This window comes from Nesoenas mayeri (assembly GCF_963082525.1).
Source record: "Nesoenas mayeri genome assembly, chromosome: 10".
Taxonomy (NCBI): domain Eukaryota; kingdom Metazoa; phylum Chordata; class Aves; order Columbiformes; family Columbidae; genus Nesoenas; species Nesoenas mayeri.
In genome coordinates, this window is record NC_137560.1 from 14736991 (window position 1) to 14763799 (window position 26809).

Sequence of the window (26809 nt, forward strand, 5' to 3'; positions counted from 1 at the left end):
TTGTTACACTTTGCAGAGAGTTTGTGCTTTTCCAACCCAAGCAGCCCTGCCCCAAGTCGTCAGGCATGTCTGAGAGATTTCTCTTGTGATGGGAAAACAAATTTGTAGTAAGGGGCCCCAGACAAATCCCTTTGTTTGTTCACCCTTTGCCATGACAGGTGCAGTAAGGAAGTGGGTCCTGGCTGCCCCGCCGCATCCCCTCGCTGCTTTTCAGTGTCATCCTTTTTCTTGTTGCTCAGATGGGAGAAAAGAATTAGGACAAGCAGCAGTGGGATTTGGATAGGAAACATCCATGGGTCATAACGCTGGACTGCAGACAGGAGCCCCCTTTGCCTGGGGAACGGGGGTGAGATGGGAGGCCCCTGTCCTTGAGCGCAGTTTGGGCCTGGTTTATTTGGGAAGAAGTGATGGATCGCGGCATTGCGCTGTGAAGGGCCGGAGTGGAAGTACAAAGGGAAGCCCCAAAGCACACAGCCAGCCCTGCTTAGTGCCACACAAAGGGCTCTGAGCCGGTCGGATGACCCCAAGGGATCTGAGAGCAAAGTCCCGTTAGTTGTGTTTGCTTAGCCCATACGGCTGGCTGTTTCTTGTCCATGTGAAACCAGACGTGCACCATCAACATGACTGACATGGCTAAAGGCCAGGGGGTGGCTGTGCCAAAGCTGGGTCCGCTCCTGCCCTGCAGCTTGCCACCAGCTTCTCCTCCCGTCCTGTCCCCCGTCCTGCCAGGCTGAGCGAGGGAGTGCGCCTGACCCAGAGACAGCGAGGAGGAGATGCGGCCATGTGGAGGCCTCCGTCACTATGCCCTGCTTTTGAAAGAGCTTTTTGTCCATATACAGGAGAACCCGGGATGGTAACCTTCAGTAGCTCCTCCTGGTAGTTCAGCTCTGCCTTGCAGCATACTTGGAGAGCCTGGTATGGCAACCAGACTCAGCTCAGAGGCAGAGGGCTGCTCTGTGCCCTCCTGCCTGCAGGAAGTCTTCTTGGCTTTAGCACTGTTTGCCAGATTTGCAAAACACTCTGTTTTGCTGCTTTTTGGCATTTTGGAGGTGCATTTGATTCCTGGAGCCGTGGCGCCGCCCATTTGCTCTAGCAGGAGCAGAGAGATCCTAGTGCATCCTTCCCCATGTAGCATCAGCAGTGCTGCAGCTTTTCTGCCTGCTCCTGTCTAACCAAGAGGGCTGTTGCCTAAACACCTCTTTGGGAAATAATTTGAGTTGTTTTGTTGCATGTACAAAGTTAACTGTTCTCCTCTTTAAAGAAAAGATGAGCAAAAGCTCTTCCCATGGGTGCTTTCTTAAAAAAAATTTGAAAGTAGTGTTTGAATGTTGGAGGAAAACTTGGAACTATGAGCCAGCTAAATATACTGAATCATGAAACCTTGGGGACCACTGAAATGAGAACAGTGGCCCATTACTGCTGAGAAGGTGTTTTATTGAAAATACTCCGACATGCGTTCCCAACAGAGTGAGTAAAAACCGGCAAGATGCCCAGCGGTGATACAGGTTTTTCTCACAGATGAACCAGAATATATAGCTCGGCACTCCTGGGCTGTGTGCAAGTAAGCCGTGTAGCACACTGATAGGTGTTTCTAGGTAAAAGGGCCCATGTTTCGTCTGATTTATTTTAAATCTGTGGCTATATATGTGTACATAGGGGTGTGTGTACGTAAGTTGTGGAAGTGGGCATGTTTTTGTTCAGAAGGGGATTCTTTGCGGTGAGGTGGAGCGTGAAGTCTCCTGATGCCAGAAGCCGATTGCCAGGAGAGGGCAGCGCATCTAACTCGCTGTTTCACACCAGCGGCACCCGCACCAGCCCCAGGTTGGGGTGATCCACCTCAAAAAGAAAAGCTGGGGGCACTGGGGCTGCTCTCACCTGCAGCGCCCACCTCCCTGCACAGGGGCCATGAGCAGGAGAGAGTCTGTCCGGGCTGGCCAGGAGTCCACCGGTTAATACTTAACGGGCAAAATGTGTTTGTTTGAGATTTGTTTTGTTGATGTTTCATTCTGTGTGGTGTTGTGTGTTTGTTGTTTTGTTGTTTTTTTCTTACCATGGCAACTTTAACATCATGACAAAACATTTACTCCTCTCGGAGCCATTGCTGTTGTCATGCCCAGTAGGTTATTGTAGGCAGGGGTTGTTCTTTTCAAGTGAAGGTGTTGCCATCTCCTACCAGATACCACCTCCAATCTTCCTTGTCCTAGGGTTTTCTCTGTGTGAACACTATGTTTCACCCCATGGCAAAAAAATGAGTTTTTTAATGGAAACTGCAGCATTTCCTCTACTGTACGTGACATAAATGCTATCTCACATAATTAAGGAAAGTAACTGAGAACAGTTAGTGGTGATTACCTTTCAATATATTGTGTACATTGGGGCAGAAAAATAAATTATGAATAATGCCCAAGCATACTCGGAACAATTTGCACACTGTGCTGTGAGTGATGCAGACCTGCTGGTAGGAGAGTGCGCTAATAAATTTTACTTTGTGGCGGAAACAAGAGATTACAGTTTATTAGGAAAAGAGATGGCAATTTATTAAGATCAATCAAATATGAATGCAGAGCAAAAATATTGCTGTTTGTGTTTATTTATCTGGAAGCATGTGGGGTGCAATTATATAAAATTTGTTGTTTACCTGCGATGTTTGATACATTATTAATATTTTTATGTTTAGAGGGAACCATAATTTTACTGAAATGTCTTCCATAACTCCTGCACAATCATATTCATAACTCACCTGAATGTTGACACATCCTGCTGTGTATATATAAATTAACTAGTAACACTGGCATTATAAAATGATGCATTAAATGAAGATGTGAATGGTAATTTAAAGCATGCCATGAAGTGAAATTTAAACCATTGTACAACACTGAGGGGATTTAAAGAGCCTTCTTCGTGCAGAATTTGCAGGGGCAATAAGGAAAATGACAGTTTCACATCAAAAAAAAGAGCAACAGGGACACAAGCATTACTGAAATGTTAATTGCTTTGCTGTCCTGTTTTGCTAGAGACACCGTCAGCCTAAAAATGACTTTTCTGTCTGAGGATATTTTACAATGAAGGCATTAGCTTGAGAATATTAAAAGTGACCAAAAAAATGTTTACTTTGTCCTTTTTCTCAGCACTTTGTGGGTAATAAGTTTCACCGTTTCCTGTTTAGTCAGTTGTTTTCCCTGTTTGTTTTCGTAGGTCTTTCAAACAGCAACAAGGGCAAATGAAGCATTCTCAAAACAGGAAAATGTGATTTAACCCCACAAAAATGGGCCTGGGGATCCAGGAGCGGGAATAGTATCCGAGATTTTCTCTCAGAACTGCAAAGAGCAGCTTGATTTTAAAAGGGGCTGTGTGCAGAGCAGCGTAATTTGGCATTCGCCTTTGCCAGGTTTGGCATTGGCTCCGGCGGGCTCCTTGGTGAGCAGCGGGGCTGCCCACGGGCAATGGCACCAAAATTCACTTGAATTGCTCCAGGTTTGTGCTCAGGGATGGGGGAGAAGGATTTGGCCCACCATCTGCTGCCAGACAGCAAAGTGGGACGTATTTGGCCCTGCCTGCCCAGGGGAGCATCCCAAGGACAAGAACAGACAAATTGCTGTCTTAGGTAGAAATTGCCTCATATTGGGACTAGACATAACATTCTTTAATTTGGGGCAGGTTAACTCTGTCTAGAGGAGGTTGCACCGTGTGGGTGTCTTGTCTTTTCTTTCTCCTTGCCCCTCAGGCAGCTGGTGCTTTTTGATAGCCAAGTCCAGGTTTCTGCATGGTTAGGTACCTGCAGAAGTCTGTGAATGACGTGTCCATGTAAAACAATGGCATAACAAAACCATTTATTCCACCGTATTCATCTTCATTGTAATTCATAGGCTATTCCTCTGACTTGGACCTTAGAGCTTCGTGTCCATGCTGTATACCAGTGATTATTTTATCAACTAGGTGTTGATACCACCACTTAATATGAGCCAGATCTCATGAGCACTCGGTGCCAGATAGCCACCTAGTCTGCCACGCTCGTTTGCAGTTATTTTTAATTTGTTACTTTATGTGTTCTGTTTTGAACATCCCTGTCTGATTGTCTCTGTCTGTGATGACTCTCTGTAATTTAATGGAATTAAAGTGGGAGTTTATGGTTCTTCTCAGTCTTTTAAAATATTTTGCTGGCTTAGGAATGCATTTCATGGTGACCTTACTTAACAAGTGCTACCATCTCTGTTACTAAGGGAATAGACTGAAGGTTTTAGCCTACAGCAGATGTTGGCTAAGCTTTGCAGGTATGAAGCTTTTATATGAAAGGGTATAAAATGCTTCAAAAATACGGCTTGCAGGTTCTGTGGCCAGCGCTCAGTGCTTAGACAGCACCTTTCATTTTCAAAGTGTTTTGCAAATATTGGTCTACATAAGATCCTGAAATGAGTAGTGTTATCCCCATTTTGCAGATGAGGAGGCAGAGGCGTCGGGGCCGTTGACTGCCTTTGAAGTGGTGGGTGTGCAGGCAACTGTACAGCCAGGCCAGAAATTTTGCAAACTGAGCCCTCAGAGGGAGAGGCATCCTCAGTGTGATAGATGTTTTTCAAAACAAAACAGAACAAAAAGCAACAAAAATGTCCAGATGACTTTTCCCTAAGGCTGGGAAGAATTGTCAGTGCCAGAGCAGCACTGTGCTTTTGCTTTGCATGTAACTCACAGACCTGTTCTTTTTCTTTGCCCGTGGAAAGAAGGTAAATGCCTTGTACGAAGTTGTAGGCTTCATAGAGTCCCCTTTTTTATAAATATAGTAAGTCAGAGCTTGGTCCAAAGATACGTGAGCAGCCAGCAGTCAGGGCAGAAGGAGGGCACTGGGCTTTCGTTGAGCTGTGTGTGCCTGGGTATGGCAGTATTGGAAAATACAGGATGTTTCAAAGTGATAGACACGGTTTGAAATCACTCTCTCTGCGATTGGGTCCATCTTTGTGAAACACCCTGTAAGAACTGAAGATGTGACTTAATAGGATTGAGTGTCGTGTGTGCGTGTGAGAAGTTTGTGCTGTGGAAGCGAGTTAGATCAGATGATTTACGAACTGGGGTCTGTGGAGCATCCCATGACTGGTGTGCACAGACTGCCCGGACATGCAGCCCCCTCCGTGTTTCAGCTGTGAGGTTACTAAGGGTGTGTTTTAAATGCACCGAGCTGTTTTCTACTGATGCTCTTGTGCCATGAGTGCAGCTGGGGATGCTGCGACCGTGATGCTTTTTGCAGATGCAGTGGGTCCGTAAGAGAAACAGTTGAAAAGTTTGTCTGTGTATTCTGTAATATATTCCCCAAAGCAATTTTATTTCCTCGAGATTACTTGAAGTCCAGGACAGGAAGGATTCTCTTAAGCGCAGGTGATAATTACTGCTAGATCATTGCATGCATTACTGGGTTATGTTGTTATTGACAGTCCAGCGTGTTGGAGTGTGGGTGTGTTATTTATTGCTTGAACTGCATACATATAATACTTACAAATACCGGCTGTTTCCCTGCCCTTTATGTGCTGACCTGCTCGGTGCCTATGTGCCCCTTTAAGAGGCAGGCGCTTTCTGATTCATGTAGGCTGTTTCTGGCAGATTTAGGGTCTTGCAAAAGATGCCCTTAGTCCCTTATTAAATATTCATAAGAAGGTGGGGTCACATTTTTGTGACCTGAAAAAAATCCCATTAATAAATTTGTTATCTGACATGCAAACACTTCAGGGTGGAAAGCAATCCGTATCACATCCCATTTAACATCAGATCACAAGTTGTCAGTAAATTGGGTCCTTTGTCTTTGCTTCTTGTGAGGTTCTTCAGCAGCAGAACTAATGGGGCTATTGTCTGACAGCCCTCGACTCCTGCAAATAAAGTACAGTTCTGCCTGGAAACCGTGTCAGGGCGGCTTTGGTCTTTTCAGTAACTTGCATGTGAAGTAACTATCCGCGTCAATTTTGTCTTCAGAAACTATGTGAAAATATTTTTTAAAATTAAATTGAAATGGCAGGAGAGATTTTTACCAGGTATTACTGTCTGAGATGAAGTAGATAGTAGCTTTTTGGGCGAGAGAAATTAGGTTACTGGGGCCGTGGCAGTGCCTGGGTGAGAGACAGCACAGTGACAGTCTGGGGGGCACGAAAAGTTGTTTCTTTGAGCTCCCCCGCGGGAGAGTTGGCAGAAGCTGTTCCTGAGTGATGTGAAACCGCTGACGGTACCGCGGTGCCGCGGAGCCAGACACCAGGGTTCGCTTCCACCGAACTCGAGGGCTCGGCCACCTTCGGAACAGGTGGTGGCGGCGGGTGCCGGCAGAGGAGCCCCTGGCTGGGGATGTGTCCGAGCATCCCCTTGGTGTCTCTGAGCATCCCCTTGGTGTCTCTGAGCATCCCCCTTGTCTCTGAACATCCCTCGGTGTATCTGGGCATCCTCCCCCTGTATCTGAGCATCCCCCTGTGTCTGACCGGTCCCCCTCTCTTGCTGAAGGGAGATGAGCACACAGGGTCCCGTCCGCAGGCCGAGCGCACTAGTCTGCTTGGTGCAAACTCCTCTTAGAAGCTTCTTGTGGTTGTGTGGCGTTTTTTTAGAATTATTATTTTCCGATATTAAACTGTGGGGAAAGGCGAGAGGAGAGTAAAAGCCACTTCTCCCTGGAGAAGAGAAAGTTGCAGTGGAAGGAGGGACCGATTCTCCTTCCCCGCGCCGTGCCGGCAGCTCGGTGCCGGCTGACACTTCCCCCCGCCCCGGGCTGGCACCCACCCGCGCCAAACAGATTGATTTCGGGGAGGGGGGCGGCTGTTAACCACCCGGGCGGTGGGGACGGTCAGAGGGCGCGGCGGCAGCAGCAGCAGCAGCAGGAGGAGGAGGAGGAGGAGGAAGGGGGGGCCGGGCCCGCGGGGCGCCCCGTTCCGGGGCGGGGTGTGCGCGGCGGCGCAGGGCGGGGCCGCGCGGGTGGCGGCGCGCGGCGGCGGCAGCCCGCGAGCAGCGCGCGCCCCGGCCACTCCGCCCGCGGAGGCTCCGCTCCGCACCGCTCCGCGCCGCCCGCGCGCTCCATGGCCCCGCGCGCCGCGCGCCGCTCGCCGCCGCCCAGGTGGGTGCCCTGCGAAGGGTGGGGGGGGACGGGCCCGGTCCCCAAGTGGCGGAAAGAGGCCGGGGAAGCCGGAGGATGCTCCAGTCGGGGCGGGAGTTTGCTGGGCCGGTTCCGCGGGGTCCGCGCTCGCCTGTGAGGGGAGGGAGGTGCGGTGTGCGCGCCTCGCAACTCGCCGGAGGGTTCTGGAAGTGATGAGTTCTGTGTTCTTGCCCGTCTTTTGTTCTGACAGTTCGGGTGCGCGGAGCCGGCCGGGCAGTTTTTACTTCCGTGCTGTAGTTGTGAAGAGCAGAGGGGAAGGAGGGAAAGTGCCCAGGGCCGGGTAGAATACTTTGTCAGGTTTAAATGTCAGGAAGCGGGATTGCTGAATGGGTTCACCAGTCAATTTACCGGGGGAAATTAAGTGAGCGAGCTTTGTTTTTGACATTGACTGGTGTTATGAACCCCAGCGAAACAAACGTAACGGGACCCAAACGCCACTGAGTTAAGTGTCAACCCTGCGAGCCTGGTTTTCAGTGCAAACGAGACGGTTTTTCTGGGGTGGCGGTGGGGCGGAGGGAACCCTTAGGAAGTGGGTGGTAAGTTTAGAGCAAAGTGCACATACACTCTTCCTCTTTGGAATTAACTCCTTCAAAGCCAGCTCGCTTCACAAAACACTGAGGCTTTCGACTTGTCCTTGTGCTGGCGGTCGGGAAAAGCCACTCGATAAGGCGACACAGTCATCGCGGTGCGTGTGCCGGCGTTCCAAGTGCTACCATCTTATATTTTTAAATAAAAACAACTTTGGTGGCAGGAAATGTGAATCATTCGGGGTGACTAAGATCTGTTTATGAAAACGAAATGGTTGGATTTATTCTAGCAAGGAGTGTTGAACTGCAAACTACAATAAATCGCTGAAGTTTATTTCTAATAAAAAGTGACTTACGCAGGCTAGTTTGCCTTTTATAAATAAACGGAAATGTTAAAGTCTTTTTCATTTAGATCAGGGCTAATTTTCATGCCTGATGCTCCCGGGCCCGATCCTGGAATGACTTGTGCATGTGCAATAGCTATAATAGGAGAGGAGCCTCTCTCCCTCTCTCCCCTAAAGCAATAAGCGCTCTGCCTGCTAAATTAGTATTTGCAGGATTGGGCCCCTCATAAGTATGTTTACTGTGCGGAGCTTTCAGACATCTTTACATCAAGTTAAAAAGCAATGCTATTTGCTTCTCTCTATCTTAAAAGTCACAGCTAAAAGACACGTTTATGTGTGAATGTGTCATTAGAGCGTGCTTCTGTCTGGTTAAGAAATGGCTTTTGTTGATTGTGTATTTATTGCAGTAGCAGCCTAGGAAGTCTCTAAAAGCGGGTACTCTCCTCACAGCCAGCGGAAAATCTGCTGTCAGAGGCTTTCAGTGATCTCCTGTGACTACTTCCAAAAAATTTCATTGATAAGGCTGCAGAGATGAAACCCAAATCCTTCCTAAACAGAGTAGCTGCCTTGGCCTAGACTGCAATAGAGCTGAACTGCAAACTGATTGGTCTGACACTTTATAATCAAAGTTGATTTATTGTTCATTAGTAGTGCATTAGCCCTTTCAGGCAAGACAGTTATTTGTGTAGTGGCCTGTCAAACAAAAGACCGCTAGCACCTGTCACTTCTAAACCATGAGATAAGCGAGCAGATATTAAGATAATGCAGATAGAAATGCACTGGAATGAGGTAAAGTTCTAGCAGTTTCTCTGTAAGAAGTATTGTTTTATTTAACGTGCTCATGTTCGGCATGTAGAGGAACTGGACTGTAGAGCACAGGGGTTCCCCTGCACCAGGACCATCAGGAGGAGAAGGTGTAGCCGTGAACTGGACATGTGTGGTTTCAGAGCACATCCGAGGTGAGGAGACAGCTGGGGCAGATAATGAATGGGAAGAGCCAGTCGCTCCTGGAAGATGCGAATGCTGTTTTGGTAGCCTTTATTTAATTTTGTTTGATTTTAGTTTTAGTGTGAGAGGAAGATTGAGGCACTTTTCATGTTTTGTCCCTGACTCCTTCCTCCTCTTCCCAATGGACAGATGTCATGAAATGATGCTCTTACTGGCAGGGGTTAATTATATGAAAACTTGATGACATCACGGCAGAGCTGTGAGAATGTCAAAATACATCTGCTGCCATATTCAGACATATTGCTCTCCCTCCTCTCCCCCTATATCAGCTCCCCTCCCCTTCTCAAAAGGGAATGATCTCATGACATAAAACAGAAAACAACACAAGTGTCAAAAGAAAACAAAATTAGTGAACTTTTGTCTGCCACCATAGAAACGAGGATTAACTTATGTTATTCCAGAGCATGGAATGGAGACTATCTGCATGAGGATATATAGTGTATTGTCTTCTGTGAATTTTCATTTGACAGGGATTTTGGAGGCTGTGATCTTAATTAAATCTCAACTGACTCAAATAATGCATCTAAAGGCATGCAGTGTTGCGTAACCTTGCTGAGTTGGTAAACCATAAATCATCAGAAAGCTTATGATAGGAAGGGCTGCTTTGAACATTTTTTTTGTTTGCTACAGTTGTTTTTTTCTTTTGGTCTTGTTTAACATACACTGTACTGTGCCCTCCCTTTTTCAAGCAGCATAGTTTTTGCTTTAAAAAAAAAGAACAAGCTCTCAGGCATGCTCTGACCAGTCACTCAGCTGAACTAAAGAGAAGTCATAAATATAATGGGATTGACAGGGAAGAAATGAAATCCCAGCGCTGGCTTTCTGGGCATCTCGCTGCTCGTAGGAAGCTGTGGGTGCCTCATGTTCTTCTCCAGCTGGGTTGAGCCCTCTGCACATTTTAAAAGTGTAACTCTGAGCCCCACGCTGAAATGTATGCTGGGGGTAAACAGTTATCAGAGAGCACTGTGGATAACGCGTCGCCCCCGGGTTGCGCTGGGTCACAGATGGATTACTGCGCTAATGGACGGTGGGCTTTGACGTCTGCGCAAGTTGAGTTGACTTCAGTTGTGTGCAAGGAAGAAAAGGGTTGCAAAAGTTGTGTGGAGAAGGGTAAAGGGGATTTTTAGGCGTTGAAAATGGTGTAGGGCAGTCAGAGCGATTTCTCACGCAGCATTTTAACCTGGCAATGCTCAAGAATTGTGTTGTTTTTAAAATACTGAAGCTAAACAAATTACTACTTCAGTGTAAAGTGCTTTGCGTTCTGAATTTGTGATTGCATACCCTGGGCAGCTGAAGGAAACGTAAGGGGAGAAGGATTTTTGCATTCAAAAGTTTAAGGAGTTGCAAAGCTCTTGTGCTTTCTTACCCTGTATTTCTTAGTCATTTTAGAGCTGCTGTAGACAAACCTAAGCTGGAAGGACACAGCACTTGGATTTACTTTATTAAAATGTTTCCTGGTAGCAAGATAACTCACTGATGTTGTTTTCTCCCTTCTTTGCAAGGGAAAAGCGGTAGCAGGGGTAGTTTTATCAACACCTGCAAAACTAGATTGTGGGAAAGTCCTGACACCATAAGCTAAATTTGTTATTGTTTGGTGAAAGGCTTGGCTGGTTTTGAGCAGTTTGTTTGTTTTATTGAAAGCAGAACTGCTTTACTGGAAACTACTTTGCTGTAGTTCAGTTAAAATGTCCTGTACTGTTTTGTTTTTATAAGGTGCTTACTTGCTCAGCTTCGCTTGCCAGTTATAAGGAAAGGGGGGAAAAAAACACATCATGCAATCATCTGCAGATCTAAAGTGGCCATGTAGAGAGATGGGGGAGAGAAGCAGCACGGGCAAACATCTCTTCCCTAGCCTCTTTTTTTTGTCCCCCCTCCTTTATTTATTTTATTTTTCTTTTTAACGTTTCCAGCACAGTTTCCTCTGCTAGCGAGAGGATCTGTAGTTGGCAGTGAAGTTGAATGAATGTTAGAAAACCTAGACCGAATATTGAACAAATAAGTGGAATTGCTAATTGTTCTCTGCACTAGTTTCGGATGGATTTGCCTTCATTGATTAGGTAAGATGCTCTGTTATTTGGGAGGGACAACACCCCCTCCTCTGCAAACTGACAACGGGTTTTAATTTTTAAGCTTTATCTTGCCCTTAAATCTGAAACATCATTGTTCAAATAACTGAGAACAAGGTAAACCAACAACATCAAAAAGGTCGGCTTCTGTGATTTCTCAAGGGCTTGTTATTTTGTACTTTCCAATTCTATTTGATGTCTTGACAAAACAAGATGACACAAGGGAGAATACATTAAATTTTGATTTTCATCTAACCTGTTACAGTAGTGGCAGCTTAATTTCTTTTACTTTTTACCGAAGAAGGCTTTTTGCACAATTACTCTAATTGCCACGCCACTTCATGAGAAGGTTTCTTTACAGGTTTCCCATTTGCCTTGATTTTTCGAGGCATTTTTTTGAACGTGCTTTGACCTTTAACACGGCGAGCTTGCTGGTTGGAGTGTGTCTTCATTAGAAGTAAATCAGTGAATGGCAGGATTGTCAAAGAAGCAACTGATGTTTTCTCATTAGAATCTAATTTGCACCGTTGTGCTTAGCTGTGATGTTCAGCTGTAGGTGTCTGCCATAGGTGTGAAAAACTGCACATTTTAAGCAAATAAAGTTTACAGCTGTTATAAAGGCTACGGTTGCAACCGGAGTGGCAAAGCCTAACAGTGCATTTAAGCAGAGCTCTGGTTTTTAATGGGAAATAAACATCATGATTTAACCAGGTGAATATTTTTTAAGAGCTCACTAATTTTTTCAGCTGGCCGGCACAGTACGTGTCTTGTCAAACACCCGGGTGTGCAGAGCAGCCAGCGGAGCCTTTGACTATTGCTGGAGAAGATACTCAGGGAGTCGAGAGAGGGCTCGTCCTTCCCTAGAAATCTCTGCTGGGAGTTGCAGTTCTTAAGAATTTGACATGGGGGGAAAAAAAAGTCCCTCTGTATAACGCTTCCTTTTTGCTCGCGTGAAATTCCAGGCATATTAAATGTTGCCGATTCAATCACAGTCTTTTATTATTTAATTAAGCTCTCCTTAATGTATTAATGAACTAATACACAAATGTAAGGAATCTGACATGATAATCATTCTCAGTATAGTAAGGGTGTTTGGGAGAGAGAGGGTTTCAAGGCGTTTCCAAGGGCTTTAGGGGTATTTTGGATGTTTCTAAGCAGGATTGCTTTTGGTTTATTTGAGGCTTTTTGGCAGAATATGTTGATCTAACATTTCCTTTCCTAAACTCTAGATTTTTTTTATTATTATTATTATTTTTTTAACTGAATCATTATAAAACATCCCCACTCTTTGGAACCACGTATAGCAGGTTGTAATTTTTTCTTTCATGCTGCGGTGGGAAACAAAACCAATAAGTTTTTTAAAATATGAAAAATGATGATGATAATCTCAAGGCTGAAATCTCACTCAGCTTATTAAATGAGTATTTGGTTGTGTGTGTTCCAGTTTAGTCTCTATTTGACAAATGTTAGATGTAGAAGGGATTTAATTTATGTAAACTTTATATTTTTATGCAAATTAAATGGGTATTTATTACAGCAGAAACAATTATCCTGGCACTTAGTGAGAAACCTGGTATGCATGAGAAATGGTAGATAAGATCAGATGTTTCATTCTGTAAACAAATATGAAAATATTCCCGTTTTTCCTTAGCTGGGAGAGAATACAGAGGACAGCAGACATGCTGACCTGCCGGGGAATGTCAGCGTAACCCATCGCGCTGCTGTCCCTGGGTCAGAGGGAGATCTTCTCTCCTGATAAAATATGATAAACAAAATTATAATAAAATGCTAATTTAATTTTAAAGAGAGTTCTCCCCCCTCCCTGCCTTTAATAGGGAGTTGTATTGTTACGGAGAGAACAGTTATGCTAATGACAGACTACTTAGCTGATTTTACATTAATATAATAAACATTACCTGTCTTAAAGTGTTGCACTGTATTATGGCAAAACAACTAAGGCTAAAAGTGAGATTCCATTTCGCATAATAAAGCAGCATTGCAGTTTCTGCGCGAATAATTCTAACAGCGGCGGGGTTCTGTTGTTATTTTGGAGGATGCGCTACTGTGTCGGAAACGTTTTAGTGTCGGGATGGACGCGGGTCCTGCCTTCAGCATTTGTTATTTAGCTGGGCTCTGCTCTGGCTTGTGGCACCGTGCTGCTGTTTGCCGGTGTATCGGAGCTTTATCTTCTCCTGTGGCACGAGCAAAGCTGTTCTGCATTGTTTCGGCTGAGGTTTTTTTTACATTTTAAACGTATTGCACATAATAGCTTTCCAATAAGACAGCTCAGATTAATTTTGTTTGTTTTTTTTCCTAGCCGTATCTATTTTTATTTGCAGCCTGGTATTTATAACTGTTCCTCAGCGACTTGTTTTTCTCTGTTCAGCTATGTTTTGCTCCGTTTAACTTTTATCACAAAATCTTTAACCGAAGAATTGCTGTTTGGAAATCCAAGGTGCCTGGTATGAGGTCTTACTGAAATCAAGTTTGAACATACATCGCAGAGAAAAGGATTTTCTGGCAGAGTTATTCTTTATGAATTAAGGAAATCCTCCCCATCTTCCATGCACGCCTGCTAACAGTTAACAGGACCACAACCGTATCCAACACTGAAGGCACATTGTGTGAAAATGGCATTCTTTCCCCCCCCGCCCCCCAACTTCATACAAGATTAAACTACTTGAAATTATTTAGCTAGTATTTAATTATATTAATATCGCTGAAAATGGAGGAATGGAGGTGATTAAATAGGACTAAATCATTTTCATCCCCGTGACCCTTGTCTGGGTTGTATGGAGGAGTGACAAATGCATCCCTGCTGTAACTCCGCTGGGAAGTTAAAGGTGAACTTGGCCTAAGTTTGTGCGAGTTTTCCTTGGTTGGTCTTGCCAAAACGCAGCGTGTTTGGGGCGACAGGAGGGGGCTGTGGGGTGCAGGGGGGCTTTGGGGATGTGGACAGACAGCGGGCAAAACCCTGGGAGAAACAGTGTCTGAAAACAATTGTGAGCATTAAAGACATTTTTTGCCGTTGATGGTATTAGCATGTCAGCAGGTCTCTACTAGTACAGCTCCCAAAGCCAAATTGCAGCTGTATTTTTACCTTTGGTGCCAGGTTTACACGCAGCTGGGTACCTACCACACCCTATTGTTATCAGTCAACAATACCAAAAGTAGTTGATTAATCATATCAGTAACAACACTCATGTTTTGTGTGGAAAACAGAAATAAACAAGTTGGAAAAAAGAGATGCCCTGCATGCTAACTTAGCATTCTTTAAATATATATGCCAGTAGTTTAATTTGAACTTCAATTCCCTGAAGGCACTAAGACAGAATTATTTTAGTTCTTCATAAACTGCCTTCCGTGATTCATTGTTAACTCATAAAACACACTCATTTTCATGTATTTAAACAGTTAAGCCATTTTTAAAGTTGGTTTGTAATTTTTTTTGGCAACACATTTAAGTTGACATCTGAGAGATAGAAATCTAAAATTAATTTATAGCCCTCGGTTTAGGTTTCATTTACTATCGGACACAATATCAGAAATAAATATTTTTTATCTAACGTAATGTAAAGTATATTGCACAGTATCTAAAATAAAGTTTAGTTTTGACTGAATACACTCAAAAAGGGACCTATAAATATTAGAGAGCTGTAGTTAAGAACTTACATGACTGTTTTAAATACTATTGATTTAAACCACTGGCTAGATTTTATGAATCAAAGTGTAATTTCCAAGCTTTGGCTATATTTCTCATCGCTAAAGCACTCTCTCTTGTGTGCCTTTAGCAGCTTTCCAGACATTCAACACGGGATTAAATGATAGTAGTTACAATGATCAATAGGTTAAGACCGGTACAATCACTCTTACCGCTAATGACCTCGGTAGTAATGGGTAATAAAGTGTGGGCTATAATAGCCTATTGCTGGTGCTGGATGCCCTTTGATTCCCAGTATTACCAGGGACTAGCTACATGAAAAAGCTGGACGCTGGGAGTTAAGAGACTGGATATATAGGCCATCATTCTTAACTATTTAAAGTCCTCAAACTGTACATCTGCCCACGCGCTTGTCGTTTTTAACACGGTATTTTCTGCTTTATTTGAATTTGTTTGTAAAAGGTTTCTGTAAGTTGCTGTCGTGATGAGCTGAAGTACAGTCTTTGGCTAAATGTGGCTGTTTGTCGTGTTTATAAACGGAAAGCAGGACCTTCTTTAGAGGCCCAGATGTGGTGTGAAAATGTGGTTTCAGATGGTAAAATGAACAGGTCAACACAAACTCGTACTCCTAGGTGCCCCATATATATATAAAATATATATGTTTTTTTTTTGAAATTGCTGGTTGGGCGCTTCTGTTCTAGAAAAGAGTGTGCAGCTAGGAGATTCTTCACCAGTTTTCAAAGGCAGGGCAAAATCCTTAGATTTATCCCAAGATAAATGTGCAAAAAAGCCATGGAAGTCAATGGGAGTTGTCTCTGCATAGCTGGCGGCAGAATGCGGCCCTTCTTATTAATCACCGATGTGTAGGGTTTACAGCACCCCACCCTATTCCTGTCTGTATCCCTGCTTGTCGTCATAAATCTGACTGAAGAGTATTTGTGTTGTCTGTCTTCCAAGAAGGGCACAGAAAACATACTTAAACATGCTTCCTCTTCTGTTTGCTCAGTCCAACTTCAATGAAAGGTAGTACAAACCCGAGGGTAAAGTAAACTTCTCTGGGGATGAGAATAATGAAGGTGAGTCACGCTTCGGGGCAGAGATAGTGACGGCAGTATTTAATTAAATAATTCCGTACTCCCAGAAAAGTTTTTAAAAGACCACGGATTAAGATATTCTGAATTACTGGGGTTATCCACCCTGGTGACTCGGTGTCCTCGGAGCCGGTCCTGCGTGGCGAAGCGGTGACCAGTGGCGTTGCCATAGGTGCGGGCAAGTGACGCCGGCCACTGGTTTCAGTGGCCACGACTGGCGTGTGACCTGTAATTAAATCTGCGTTTCCCTGCGTTCACACTGGCCTGGGCCGCAGTGGGTACGTGGGACCTCGCCGTGTTGGTGTTGCTGGGGTGTCGGAGGTTTGCTCAGAGAGATGTTTTCAGGGCAGTGCCTGGCCCTGGCACACAACATGTACACAACAACACGGGGAGACGTGCCGTGTACGTGCGTCTGACCTTCAGGAACCATTTTTAGTTCATCAAAATTAGTGATGCTGAGAAATCAGGACATCAGTGCATAATGACTGTGAAATTAGGAATGAGAGCTTGCTATGCAAATGACAGGACAAATCATGTGAAAAAGTCAAGATAAACTGCATATTAAGACATTATGTTACATAAAATTAATACTGCGTTTCTCTCTTGCTTACTACTACATTGGAAGATTTTTTTTTAAACTCCTTTATCTTCTGATCATCTATTGTCTGCCGATTTTTTTTAAAAAGTGGTGCACAGAAAAAGTGCTAAACATATTATTACCTTTTATTGTAATACATTAGATGACAGGAGATCCTTTTTAGCAAAGTATATCCTTTACTGCTTTTAGTTTTGTGCTGTCATGTATTTGATTTGAAACTATAGAAAAGTAAGGTGCTTAAATATTACTGTTAAAACTCATACGGGTTTTGTCTTTTCCTCTATTGTTTTTTTTTCTTCCCTTTCTTTTCCTTTTTTGGGGTGGAGGGTAGAGGGTGGGTTTCTAGGGAAATAGTCTTCTTGCATTACTAGGACTGACAAAATGGTTCTCATGTAGTCTGCAAATTAAACACAAGTGCAGTGATTATTTTGAATAGCTAAATTACATTCTAGAAAGCTTGCAGAATTCATAGCATTGTCATTAGGTATCCGCTTGAATACAATTTGTGTAACCTTGGCCAAGACAGCCTGTCATTTTAATGTCAGTGTTTTATCTGAACAAGACATCATCCTTTCAGATACAGTGTACAGGTTCCTTGCAAAGATGCCCGTGCAGAAACGTGTTAACAGTTGCAAATATGAAATGCTATCAAGTTCATCACTGTAGCTGTTTGTCACTGAAATGTCATGGAAAGCGGCTTTTAATGGTATCTCACATAATATGAAAGAATTGAAGACATCTGTATGCTTGGTGAATATGGAATGGTAAAGACATCGTGGTAGGGCCTTTCTGTTAAAATTGCATGGGAGTCTAGTGCTGTTATTCACATCACTGAGCCTTCCTTCAATTTTCTTAAAAACCTGTCGTAATAGGGTCTAGATCCCATCAGCACAGGATTCTCGGCTGCTGGATTTCTGTACAGAAGGGAAGGGCTTTCTGGGAGGGAAAAGACCCAGTTGACAGTTTGTTGTAAAAATAAATAAATCTTAACAGGGTTTACCATATCGCTCGCTTTAAAGAATTCCCATCGCGATGATGTTTCGCAGAAGGGGAATGTAGTCACCAGGAAGACGTGGTCGGTGCCTCTGCTGCGGTGGGCTGGGAGGACTCTCTCCTCCAGCACCCTCGGTGCCCGCGCGGGGATGGTGGGTGTCACAGGAGGAGCTGTGGCCACGTGCTCTGACCTCCCTTTGCTCTCCTCTCACTGCAGGTTCCAGTGTCGGTGGCTATGATGACACCTCAAGTGATCACTCCCCAGCAAATGCAGCAGATCCTCCAGCAACAAGTGCTAACTCCCCAGCAACTCCAAGTCCTGCTCCAGCAGCAGCAGGCACTCATGCTTCAACAGGTAATTGTTTTGCTAACAGCTGCTCAGGTGGCCCCTGTAGATACTGGAGGATTTCCTCCTCCTGAAATGTTCCCAGGGCGAGAAGCTGCCCACATCTCAGGTCTGTACCTTGGAGCAGCCGTGCTCTGAGATGAACTGACTGCCCTTTTGTTTTTAATTCTAGAAATAGCTACTGGAAACAAATCCAGGGAGCAGTGCTAGGAGTGTTTCCAAGATCAGCTAAATAATACAGATGCATATTTAAGTGTCAGGACTTCGGCAGATGTCCCTGTTTTGCTTTTGCCTGCGTCCCCCAGAAAGCTCGGTGCGCCCTGACTAATTGGAATAAACAAGGTAGTAGGGCGATACTTCCCATTTCAGACCTCGTTATGTCCATCTGGAACCATAAAGGACTATGGAAATGGTGGCAATAAAAGTGAAGAGGTTTGCAAGCTGATTTCAGCCAGCGTATGCTGTCAGTGTTTCTCACAGCCCGTGGTCCTTTTCCAGCTGCACGCTGGCTGCCGATGAGCCCCGGGGCTCCGTTATCGTAGGGTACGGCACAGAGGGGGCTCACAAATCCCGGGTGGGCGCCAGCATCTGTCCCAGCCCAGGACCTCGTGTGCTCCCTCCTGCCTGCCCAGCGCACATCTGGGGAGCAGGGGGGAGGAGAGTATTTCCCAGGACGTCTATGCATGTATTGAACAACACTTAATACAGTCAAACCCTATCATTTAGAAAGCATGTGTGTTTCACAACAGAGATCCGCCAGGCTCTCTCAGCAAGGGCATTTTGGCTTTGTTGTTACAATCAAAGGTCATTCCTTGCCTTATTTTAATTAGTTTGTGTAGAAAATGGTATGTTTTTCATCAGTTCATTTTGGAGATTACTTTTCAAACGATAATGCCAAGAATAGTCAGTGTGCACTGAATTTATTGTCGAGTTTCAAACTAAAGGTCAGACCATTACAGATAAAAGGATGCTATTTTTCAAATCACAGTTTGTGTGTTACACCAAAAGGGACACTGAATTGGCTCTCCACTTTGTTACTTACCATCTTTCCTTTTCTTTGTAGCAGCAGCTTCAAGAGTTTTATAAGAAACAACAGGAACAGTTGCAGCTTCAACTTTTACAGCAACAACATGCTGGAAAACAGCCTAAAGAGGTACAGACAATACCCATTTTACTTTCAAACCGCAGATCCCTGGGGACTGTCTAGTGGCTATTAAACTGTCATTCATCTTATAAATGATTGCACAACTGAACTGACTCTATCGGGTCTCAGCTTTCAGATTTAGAGTTATTGTCCTGTTTTCGCCTGTATTTTCCTGTGCTTTCCATTTGCTTGCTGCCACATATTTTATAGCAGGGGACCATGCCTTGATGTTCGGTATGAGCACTGGAGCAAGCATCTAGACTTGTATCTTGGGAGAGTGCTTTTGGAAGTTAGTTATGTTGCAAAGGGGAGGGGGCAAGGCAGCAGGCCCAGACACGGTACTGTCCTCTAAACAGTGCAGAATGCTCAGAGACATTGAGTTGGGGCCGACAGGTTCCAACTGGAGAGGTTCTGGTTGCGTGTTCCTTGCAGCATGAGCTTAGCAGGAGGGACTGTGCTGGAGCAGCATTGGCGGTGACACCAAGAAATGCCGTCTGAGAGGCAGAGGTGATGGCAGGAGACATCAGTGATGCCACAATGGTTCGTGGCAGGAACGGGCCAGGCCAGGGTGGTTTCTGCCCGTCCTTTAAAGACACTTTCCTTTTAAAATACCTGTAACATCCTAAACTTTGTTGGTTTTGGTGTGCTTGAATTTAATTTTGCTGTAATTAGTGTTTATTTTTGAGGTTGTGAGTTCACTCACAAGGAGTTTGAGACTTTCACAATTCATCCAACATCAGTGCTGGCTTGGGGAGATCCTAGAAAGCTGCCTCTTGGCACGAGGTGCTGCGTGATGTCCTGTGTGTCACTTTGCAAGTGGCGCTGCTCAAAGCACACACCAATTCCTCCCCTCCCGCCCCCCATTGAATTTTCGGCAAATTGTGGCACCTGTGCCAAGTTTTCAACCCAGAGTGAATTTTTCCAGCTGAGTTATAAACCCCTGAAAATAGGGGGGTTTATAATGGAAACGCTGACACAACCTTAGCCATAGCGCGCTTACGGGTGCCTCTATAATAAAAAGGGAACAGATTAAAAAGTGTCTAAAATGTAAATCTAAAGGACTAACAGTAATTAAAATGGAAATGGCACAGGGAGGGAAGGCATGTAATTGTGAGATATCACTGTGCAGAATGCTCTCAGCTTTGTTTTGCTGGCTGTTTTTCTAATTCAGTAGGGCTTACTCATCAGTGGCAGTTCAATGCGCGTTAATGACTCTGGGATGCAGGCATCACTCTGGACAAAGAAATGATTATTGTGCGGTCAAAAGAAGTTCAAAGACAAGAAGGGAATTTCAGTTTTTTCCTTAGAGATCCACATTCAAGAGCATATAAATTAAGCCAAATGTTAAAAACCACAGTCTGAAAGCTGACTTCAAAGTCACAACTCTCTAATTAATGAACTGCGAGCTTCAGTTTGGACAAGTCGTGGTTTGATGCGCCCATAAATCAACATGACAGGTCTGTTTCACAGTCTCAGACAGCGCTTGTCATTGAGTCACATCAGATGTAAACACAGCAGAAAAAAGAGGGAATATGAAGGAGGTGCAATTGATCAACAGAATTGGTAAAAACCCACTTTTGAAACGCATTATGCATGATCACAGGAAATGGCGATAGCCTCAAGAGGCTTTCTCCTTCTGCTGTTGCTTTTTTGAATCAGATTTCTAACAGCCTTCAAAAGGGAGAATAAGAATTATGGAGCTTCTCCCCTGTGGCTGGCAGGCAATAACCCCCTGTTGTTATTTTGTGCTTCTTTCTTTTCAAAGGCGTCAAAATTTAGTTTTTTAAAGATCTTTAACTCTATATTTGAAGACAAACAATAAAGGGCTGCCACTGTCATTCTTATCAGTTACCAGGGATTGTATTTTTTCTTTCTGTTGCCACTTCTTATTAACCTCTTATTTGGTCTATTAGACATAGTTTTGAATGCAAGCCTGCATGCTGGGAGAACATGAAAGTTCAGATGAGCTCAGAGGGCAGATAAAGAAATTTGAAGGGGAAAGTTACACAGCAGAATGAACGATAAAAGTTAACTCTTCTAAATTGCTGTTGTCAGACAGGAGAGCATCTCAGACACAAAGATGAGAGCTTGGAGCTTAAAGAAAAAAATACTTTGTGTTAAAAAAGACGAGAAGGGAAGTTAGACAATGTGATGGCATTTCAATATCTAACACACTGATTTACTGTGGTCACACTTCTGATATTGCACTATCGAAAGCAACAATAAGAAAGGACTCCTTCCCGTTTCAAGAAGAGCATTTTAACACGAAAGCATCTAAGAGAACAAGGGCCCCAAGTCTCTTCAGCTTTTTTAGGGTTTGGGGGGGTATTTTTTCTGGTGGTTTTAGTAAAGACCTGTTTCAGCGATGCGTTTCATCCTGCAGGTTTGGTCAGCCTTGTTTTTCCCGCCTTAAGGAGGTTATTCTTGCTAAATTAGCATGTGAGAGCAGTGGTGTCTTATTATTTTTCTTTTTCCCCCTCCCTCTCGTACTAAAAACCGACGGTGGGGTCACAAGGCGAGCGATGCCGCGGTGGGGACCGGCGGCTGCCGTGCTAACGAGGGCCGAGTTTGTACCTTGACAGATGGAACAAGCGCGTTCGTGTACCGCATCCCCCAAGTCATTTCGTTAGTCCTATTGTACCGCTGTGGGAGAAGAGAAACACCACACATCTCCCTGCTGGTAAAAGGGATCCGACCCCCGAGCAGAACAGAGGGATCCCAGTAGGGTTGCTGGTGGGTTTTAGTGCGCTGCTCGGTGCCGGGGTGAGGTCTTGCCCCCCTTTCCCAGCACGGCCGGGGGTGCCCGAGCTGAGGGGGCTCTGGATCCGCAGGGGGGTCCCGCCTGTCCCCTGGCGCTGGAGGGAGCGGGTTGTTTTCCAAACGAGGCCGTTTGTCCTCTGGCAGTTGTGACAGTTTATGTTAGGCAGTAGGGAGTAGCCTAAGAAAGGAAAACAGACCTTTGACAGAAGCTTTAGGGAGGGGATCAAAAATGCAAGTTTTATCAGGATATTTCAGCATTTTAACACTGACTACTGACCTGACAACAGGACTGCACTGAGACCTTTTTTGTATGCATTCAATTGTGAGAAGTAAACAAACTGCCTTGTATCCTGTGTTTGGTAACTGGGTGGGGAGTGCAGTTTGGCAACGTATCTTGCTTTTAAATTCTTTCTTGGACAATGGGCCTTGTATACTTTTATATCCTGGCTTTTCAAAGTAGAGAGTGTTCAAGAGCTTTTCTTAGGATAGCAGAGAGGACAACCAAACGGGCATCAGCCAATTTATTTAAAGAAGTGGGTTTTTTTAGGAAAAAAACCTAACTTTGCACTCGCATAGCAAATAGGTAGAACAGCTTACTGTAATAACGTTTATTATATATATAAAGTATATATATATATTTAGAAAATGAATATTTATAGAGGCAAACATTACTTTAATTCTTAATATAACTGTTGCTGGGGCTTGCTGTTATTGTTGCAAATAGTTGAGCAAGTGGATCTGTCTGAGCAAGCTATTGCAGAGAAATGAAAACTCTCCGAGTTTCAGAATAGCTAAACACTTATTTCTTTAACCACGTTCTTGAGGTTCTAGATTTTATTTGCAAATAACGAGGTAGATTGTCTTTATAAACAAGACAAATGGATTGACTGTCAGTACAGTTGTGGGGGTAGAGTTGGCTGCAGTGTGAAGGTTGGTGGGACATGGTGGTACAAGAGGTTGGGTGCCAGACCCCCGCTGGTGTCTGTCAGTCTGTCTCCTGCAGCTCTGCTGGATTTTTTTCCCTACTTGACACTAGCAGGGAATGGGGCCAGTGATCCCCTGGCTCGGTGTCAAGGAAGGGCGACAAAGAGCTTGGGATCTGGCTGTGGTTTGTTTGTGGAAGTGTGTAGTTCTCTAAGAGTTAATTTTCTTTCCGTAATTGTTAGCCATAACGTGTATAAGACCTCCACCTTGATATGATTCCTAGCAGATTAGGGATATTAGATAATTTCCTTCTATTTATTGTACTACTGCACTGTATTATCTTTCTATCACTCAGATAATTACTAAGGAAATCTACATTAATTTTTTTTGGCTAGCACAAGGAACTGCTAAACACTGGCATGATGTATTGATGTTTTACACAACAAAAGTTTTCCTCCTGTCATTGTACAATAAATAAAAAGATATTTATCAAAATGCAAAGCCTTTCATGGATTTTAAAGAACAAAGCAAATAAGATACAAGATGAACATGGAAGCAAAACCTAGAGGCTTCCTTAACTGAACAAAATTAAGGACTCTGAAGCCTGGAGTACTGTACATATTAAACACTCACATTCAAGTAAGATGTTGTTTGCTAAATTATGAATGTGTGTAATTAAAATCTAGTGGCTGTTTCTATGAAAGATTTACAATGTTATTTCATCGTTTGTCATGGCTAATTAACAATATTAGATGAAGTTTTTCTTTTTCAAAGGTCTGATTTTTTCTCATTTATTTATGTCAGAAGTGATAAACAGAGTAGTTAAAAGCTTCTCCGGGTACAGTAGTGAGAAAAGCAACATGTTCTTTTACACCTCAAAGGTTCAGGGTTCACATCCCTGTGGAGTAAAGCAACTCCATCTTCTTTCTAGTGAGAATAATTAAAATTTTCAAAGTGCAGAAGTAGCAGCCTTAAATACAGCACAGAATGATTCTGAACATAACAGAAAGTATTGTGGGGCTTGATGGATGAATAAGAGTAAGTGTAAAATACCATAAATTAAGCCAGTCATATTGTCTTAATAGTTGAGACAACCCTTGCATGAGCAAACAGAGCACAGTGCTGGATTGTTTTTCATTACATCTAAGTGTGATGTGATGATGTGGTGTGAGTCTCAAGTTATACATGTTCTTTGCCTCAAAGAATTACCCAGGGCCTTAAGAGCTGCCTGCAGCATTTGCTTTACCCACCACAGAAATGCAGCCGCTTCTGGGGTAAAGCACGACCATGTGGACCACGCAGCACTGCATACGTTTTTAACTGGGACGGCAGGAGGGATTTAGGTAGGATGAAAGTAACCGCTGGAGGTGGGAATCGACCGTAGCCCCGTGGGCAGCTCCAGAACCTCCGCCTTCCTTGGGGCCTTTCATATGGGTGGTGGACTCGCTCGCTTGCCTTGATACTGGGTGACTGCAGTCAAAAGTTGACGTGTGTTGAGACAAGGAGCCCTATAAATCCTCTGTTAATGCTTTGCTCTCTATTGACAAACGTATATTTTTATTTTTGTCTTCTTTTGCAGCCCCAGCAACAGCAGGTGGCTACACAGCAGTTGGCCTTTCAGCAGCAACTCTTACAGATGCAGCAGTTGCAACAGCAGCACCTTCTGTCTTTGCAGCGTCAGGGGCTGCTAACGATCCAGCCTGGCCAGCCTACTCTGCCTTTGCAACCCCTTGCACAAGGTAGGTGAGGGGTTTGGGAGCTGCCGGCTGTCTGGCAAAGTGGTAGCATGCATGCACACACACACAATTGTCACTCAGGGAGAGGGAGAGCGATCTCATAGGCTCATAAAGCAATAAGCAAAGAAAAATCCTGACAGGCGGGGTGGGCATTATAAAGATATTTTTGAGAAGGGCAACGCTGAGATCGCGGACCGCTCTGGCTAGCGGGAGGCAGGTGGTTTGGAGTTGGGATTCAATTTGCGCAGCTATAGCCAGTCTGGCGGCCTCAGAGCTGCTGGTTGTACTAATCTGGGCTTGAAATCCTTCACAGGAGGCATCTTAATCGATTCTTGGTGCTGGGTTCATGGCTGAGAGTAGTGTGAGAGCAGCTTTTCCTTTTTTAAATGTGTTATTTGGACCCTTTCTGGTTCCAGCCCGGCGAGGAGCCAGGCGCAGAGGAGCTCTGATCCGCACGCTGCCAAACTGTAGAGATTTGATTGCCCTTTGCTGCAGCTGAGAGGGAGAGGTGGCAGCGTCTCCTCTCCATGCCTGTTTACACGACCTGCATTTCACTGCCTGTGTACATCACAGCTTCATTACTCCTTCCACACTGAGGCAAATTGGGATTAACTCCGTTTAATTTTAATGGTATTATTGACAATTAGATCCTCCTACATCTTTATTTAGTCTTGCGCGCTGCAAGAAGTTACTGCTTTGCTGAAATCCCTATTTTTTTTAAGATATTGATACATCGAAAGCAATAACTTCAAATCACAATACTTTTGACAGGGATTATAACATGAGGGTTTTATTCTCTCATTTCCACCTTGGTTTGTATATTTCTATATATTTTTTAAAACTGGGTTTGTCTGCAAGCCTTGGGACATTTTAACAGACCTTCCTGAGCTCTGGCTGCTGTGATTGAGGCAGACTGTTCGAAGTTGGCATGGCTGAGGGAAGATCAGGTCTTTCAACCATGCTGCTGGTATTTCTGAATAATCATGCCTTTTCCTTCCCTTGCCCTGTAATAAATTTAAACATCCACCTCAACAACTTGAGTCAGCTTAGGTTGAATGATTTGGGCTCTTCAAAGCAGCCTTAGGGCTGCTACTAGTTGCCAAACCATATAATGAATTTACATTTAGCTCTATTCAGTTAAATGGTGGGGGACGAGACAAAATTGCTTGTGTTCTTCACCCTCCCTTTTTGTGTGTACATAGCTGCAAAAAGGAGAGCGAGGTGTCTGGTGAATATTAACTTATGTGGATAAACGGATACAAGGCTGAGGAGCGGAGTCTGCTTTGCTCTGCAGCTGGTGTGGTTTATTTAGGCTTATTTTTGTGAGACTCACAAAGGTATTTGAGCTCCTGTCTTGAGAGGGTAAGCTTTTGGAGACCTGACACCTCTCTCCACAAGAGTCAGTTTAGCTTTCCAGCATCTCAAAGCTGGACACCTGGTCTAGATTAGTCTGGTGTGTGAGTTGGGGGCTGATGAGCAGCAAGGTGGGGCCTGGCTGGGAGCTGCAGGGTCAGGCTTGGGCTCGTGGCTGGTGGGTCGCCCTCAGTGCTCGCTGTGATGGGGAGAAGGCGTGAAACGAGTCCAGAATGAAGGGCATGTAGACAAAATGCCATTCATACTTGAAAAACGTTGTCACGTACGTTAATTAAGCTTCAGATTTATTGTTGGAAGCATCCCAGGCTGTTCCCACACACCCACTGGACTGGAGCTTCAACCTTTCTAATTTTTCCCACAGCTCCTATACTATTAAGTTGGCTCGGTAAGGTTCATTGTATAGTACATCAGTTAAGCTGTCCAAAGGAGGGCAATTGGGCAGTGACAAGACACGCTCATGTGTAATGTGAAAGAAATGAATGTGGTGATGCATGAAGTGTAATCTGTGCGGTAACACATCGGAGACACCAGTAGGTAATTCAGCCGTCATGGCATTGATTGATATGGTTAGCAGGGTAGTGTAACTATTAGTCCTCGCGAAGAAGCGTATTTAGAACCTAAGGGGTGCTGACTTGCACACCGAAGACAACATAAACATGAGCAGAAAGTGCTGGTTCTTGCAGGGAAATGAGCTGCGAGCGTTGGGGGCGGCTGGAGCCGGGAGGAAAGAGAAACTTGAGAATTCAGGCAGGTTGCAGTACAGCACGATATTTTATTTCTTTTTATCAGAGAGACGATGGCTTAAAACTGATGTCATTATGAGGTTTAAATCAACTTTCTGCTTGCTTGAACATGGTCACCTGGGTATGAAGGTACAAGGACACAAAGAGGTTGAGCAACTCTGTTTGTCTTTGAGCCGGTGATACCTGGGGTTGGGAAATTGAGTTCCGTGAGCAGTAATCTGTCAACTGTCCCCACAACATACATTTTTTAAACCTGTGCCTACATTTTCTTTCATAATGAAGGGGACTAGTTGTCCTGAAAAATGTAATGAAGAGCCAGGGCCATAGTTTAAAATAATTGGTAATGTACACTTCTTATTTAAAAAAAAAATACATATATCATG

General features: G+C 44.3%; 1 protein-coding gene across 1 annotated transcript in view; it reads left to right on the forward strand.

Annotated features, from left to right (window-relative positions):
• The window catches only part of FOXP1 (forkhead box P1), a 379050-nt gene that overhangs the window by 290369 nt on the left and 61872 nt on the right, over positions 1–26809 (forward strand). The window contains exons 6-8 of the mRNA XM_080350553.1: positions 17617–17754; positions 18809–18898; positions 24153–24312. Coding sequence (XP_080206679.1) covers positions 17617–17754; positions 18809–18898; positions 24153–24312 — 388 coding nt within the window. The remainder of the gene's footprint in view (positions 1–17616; positions 17755–18808; positions 18899–24152; positions 24313–26809) is intronic.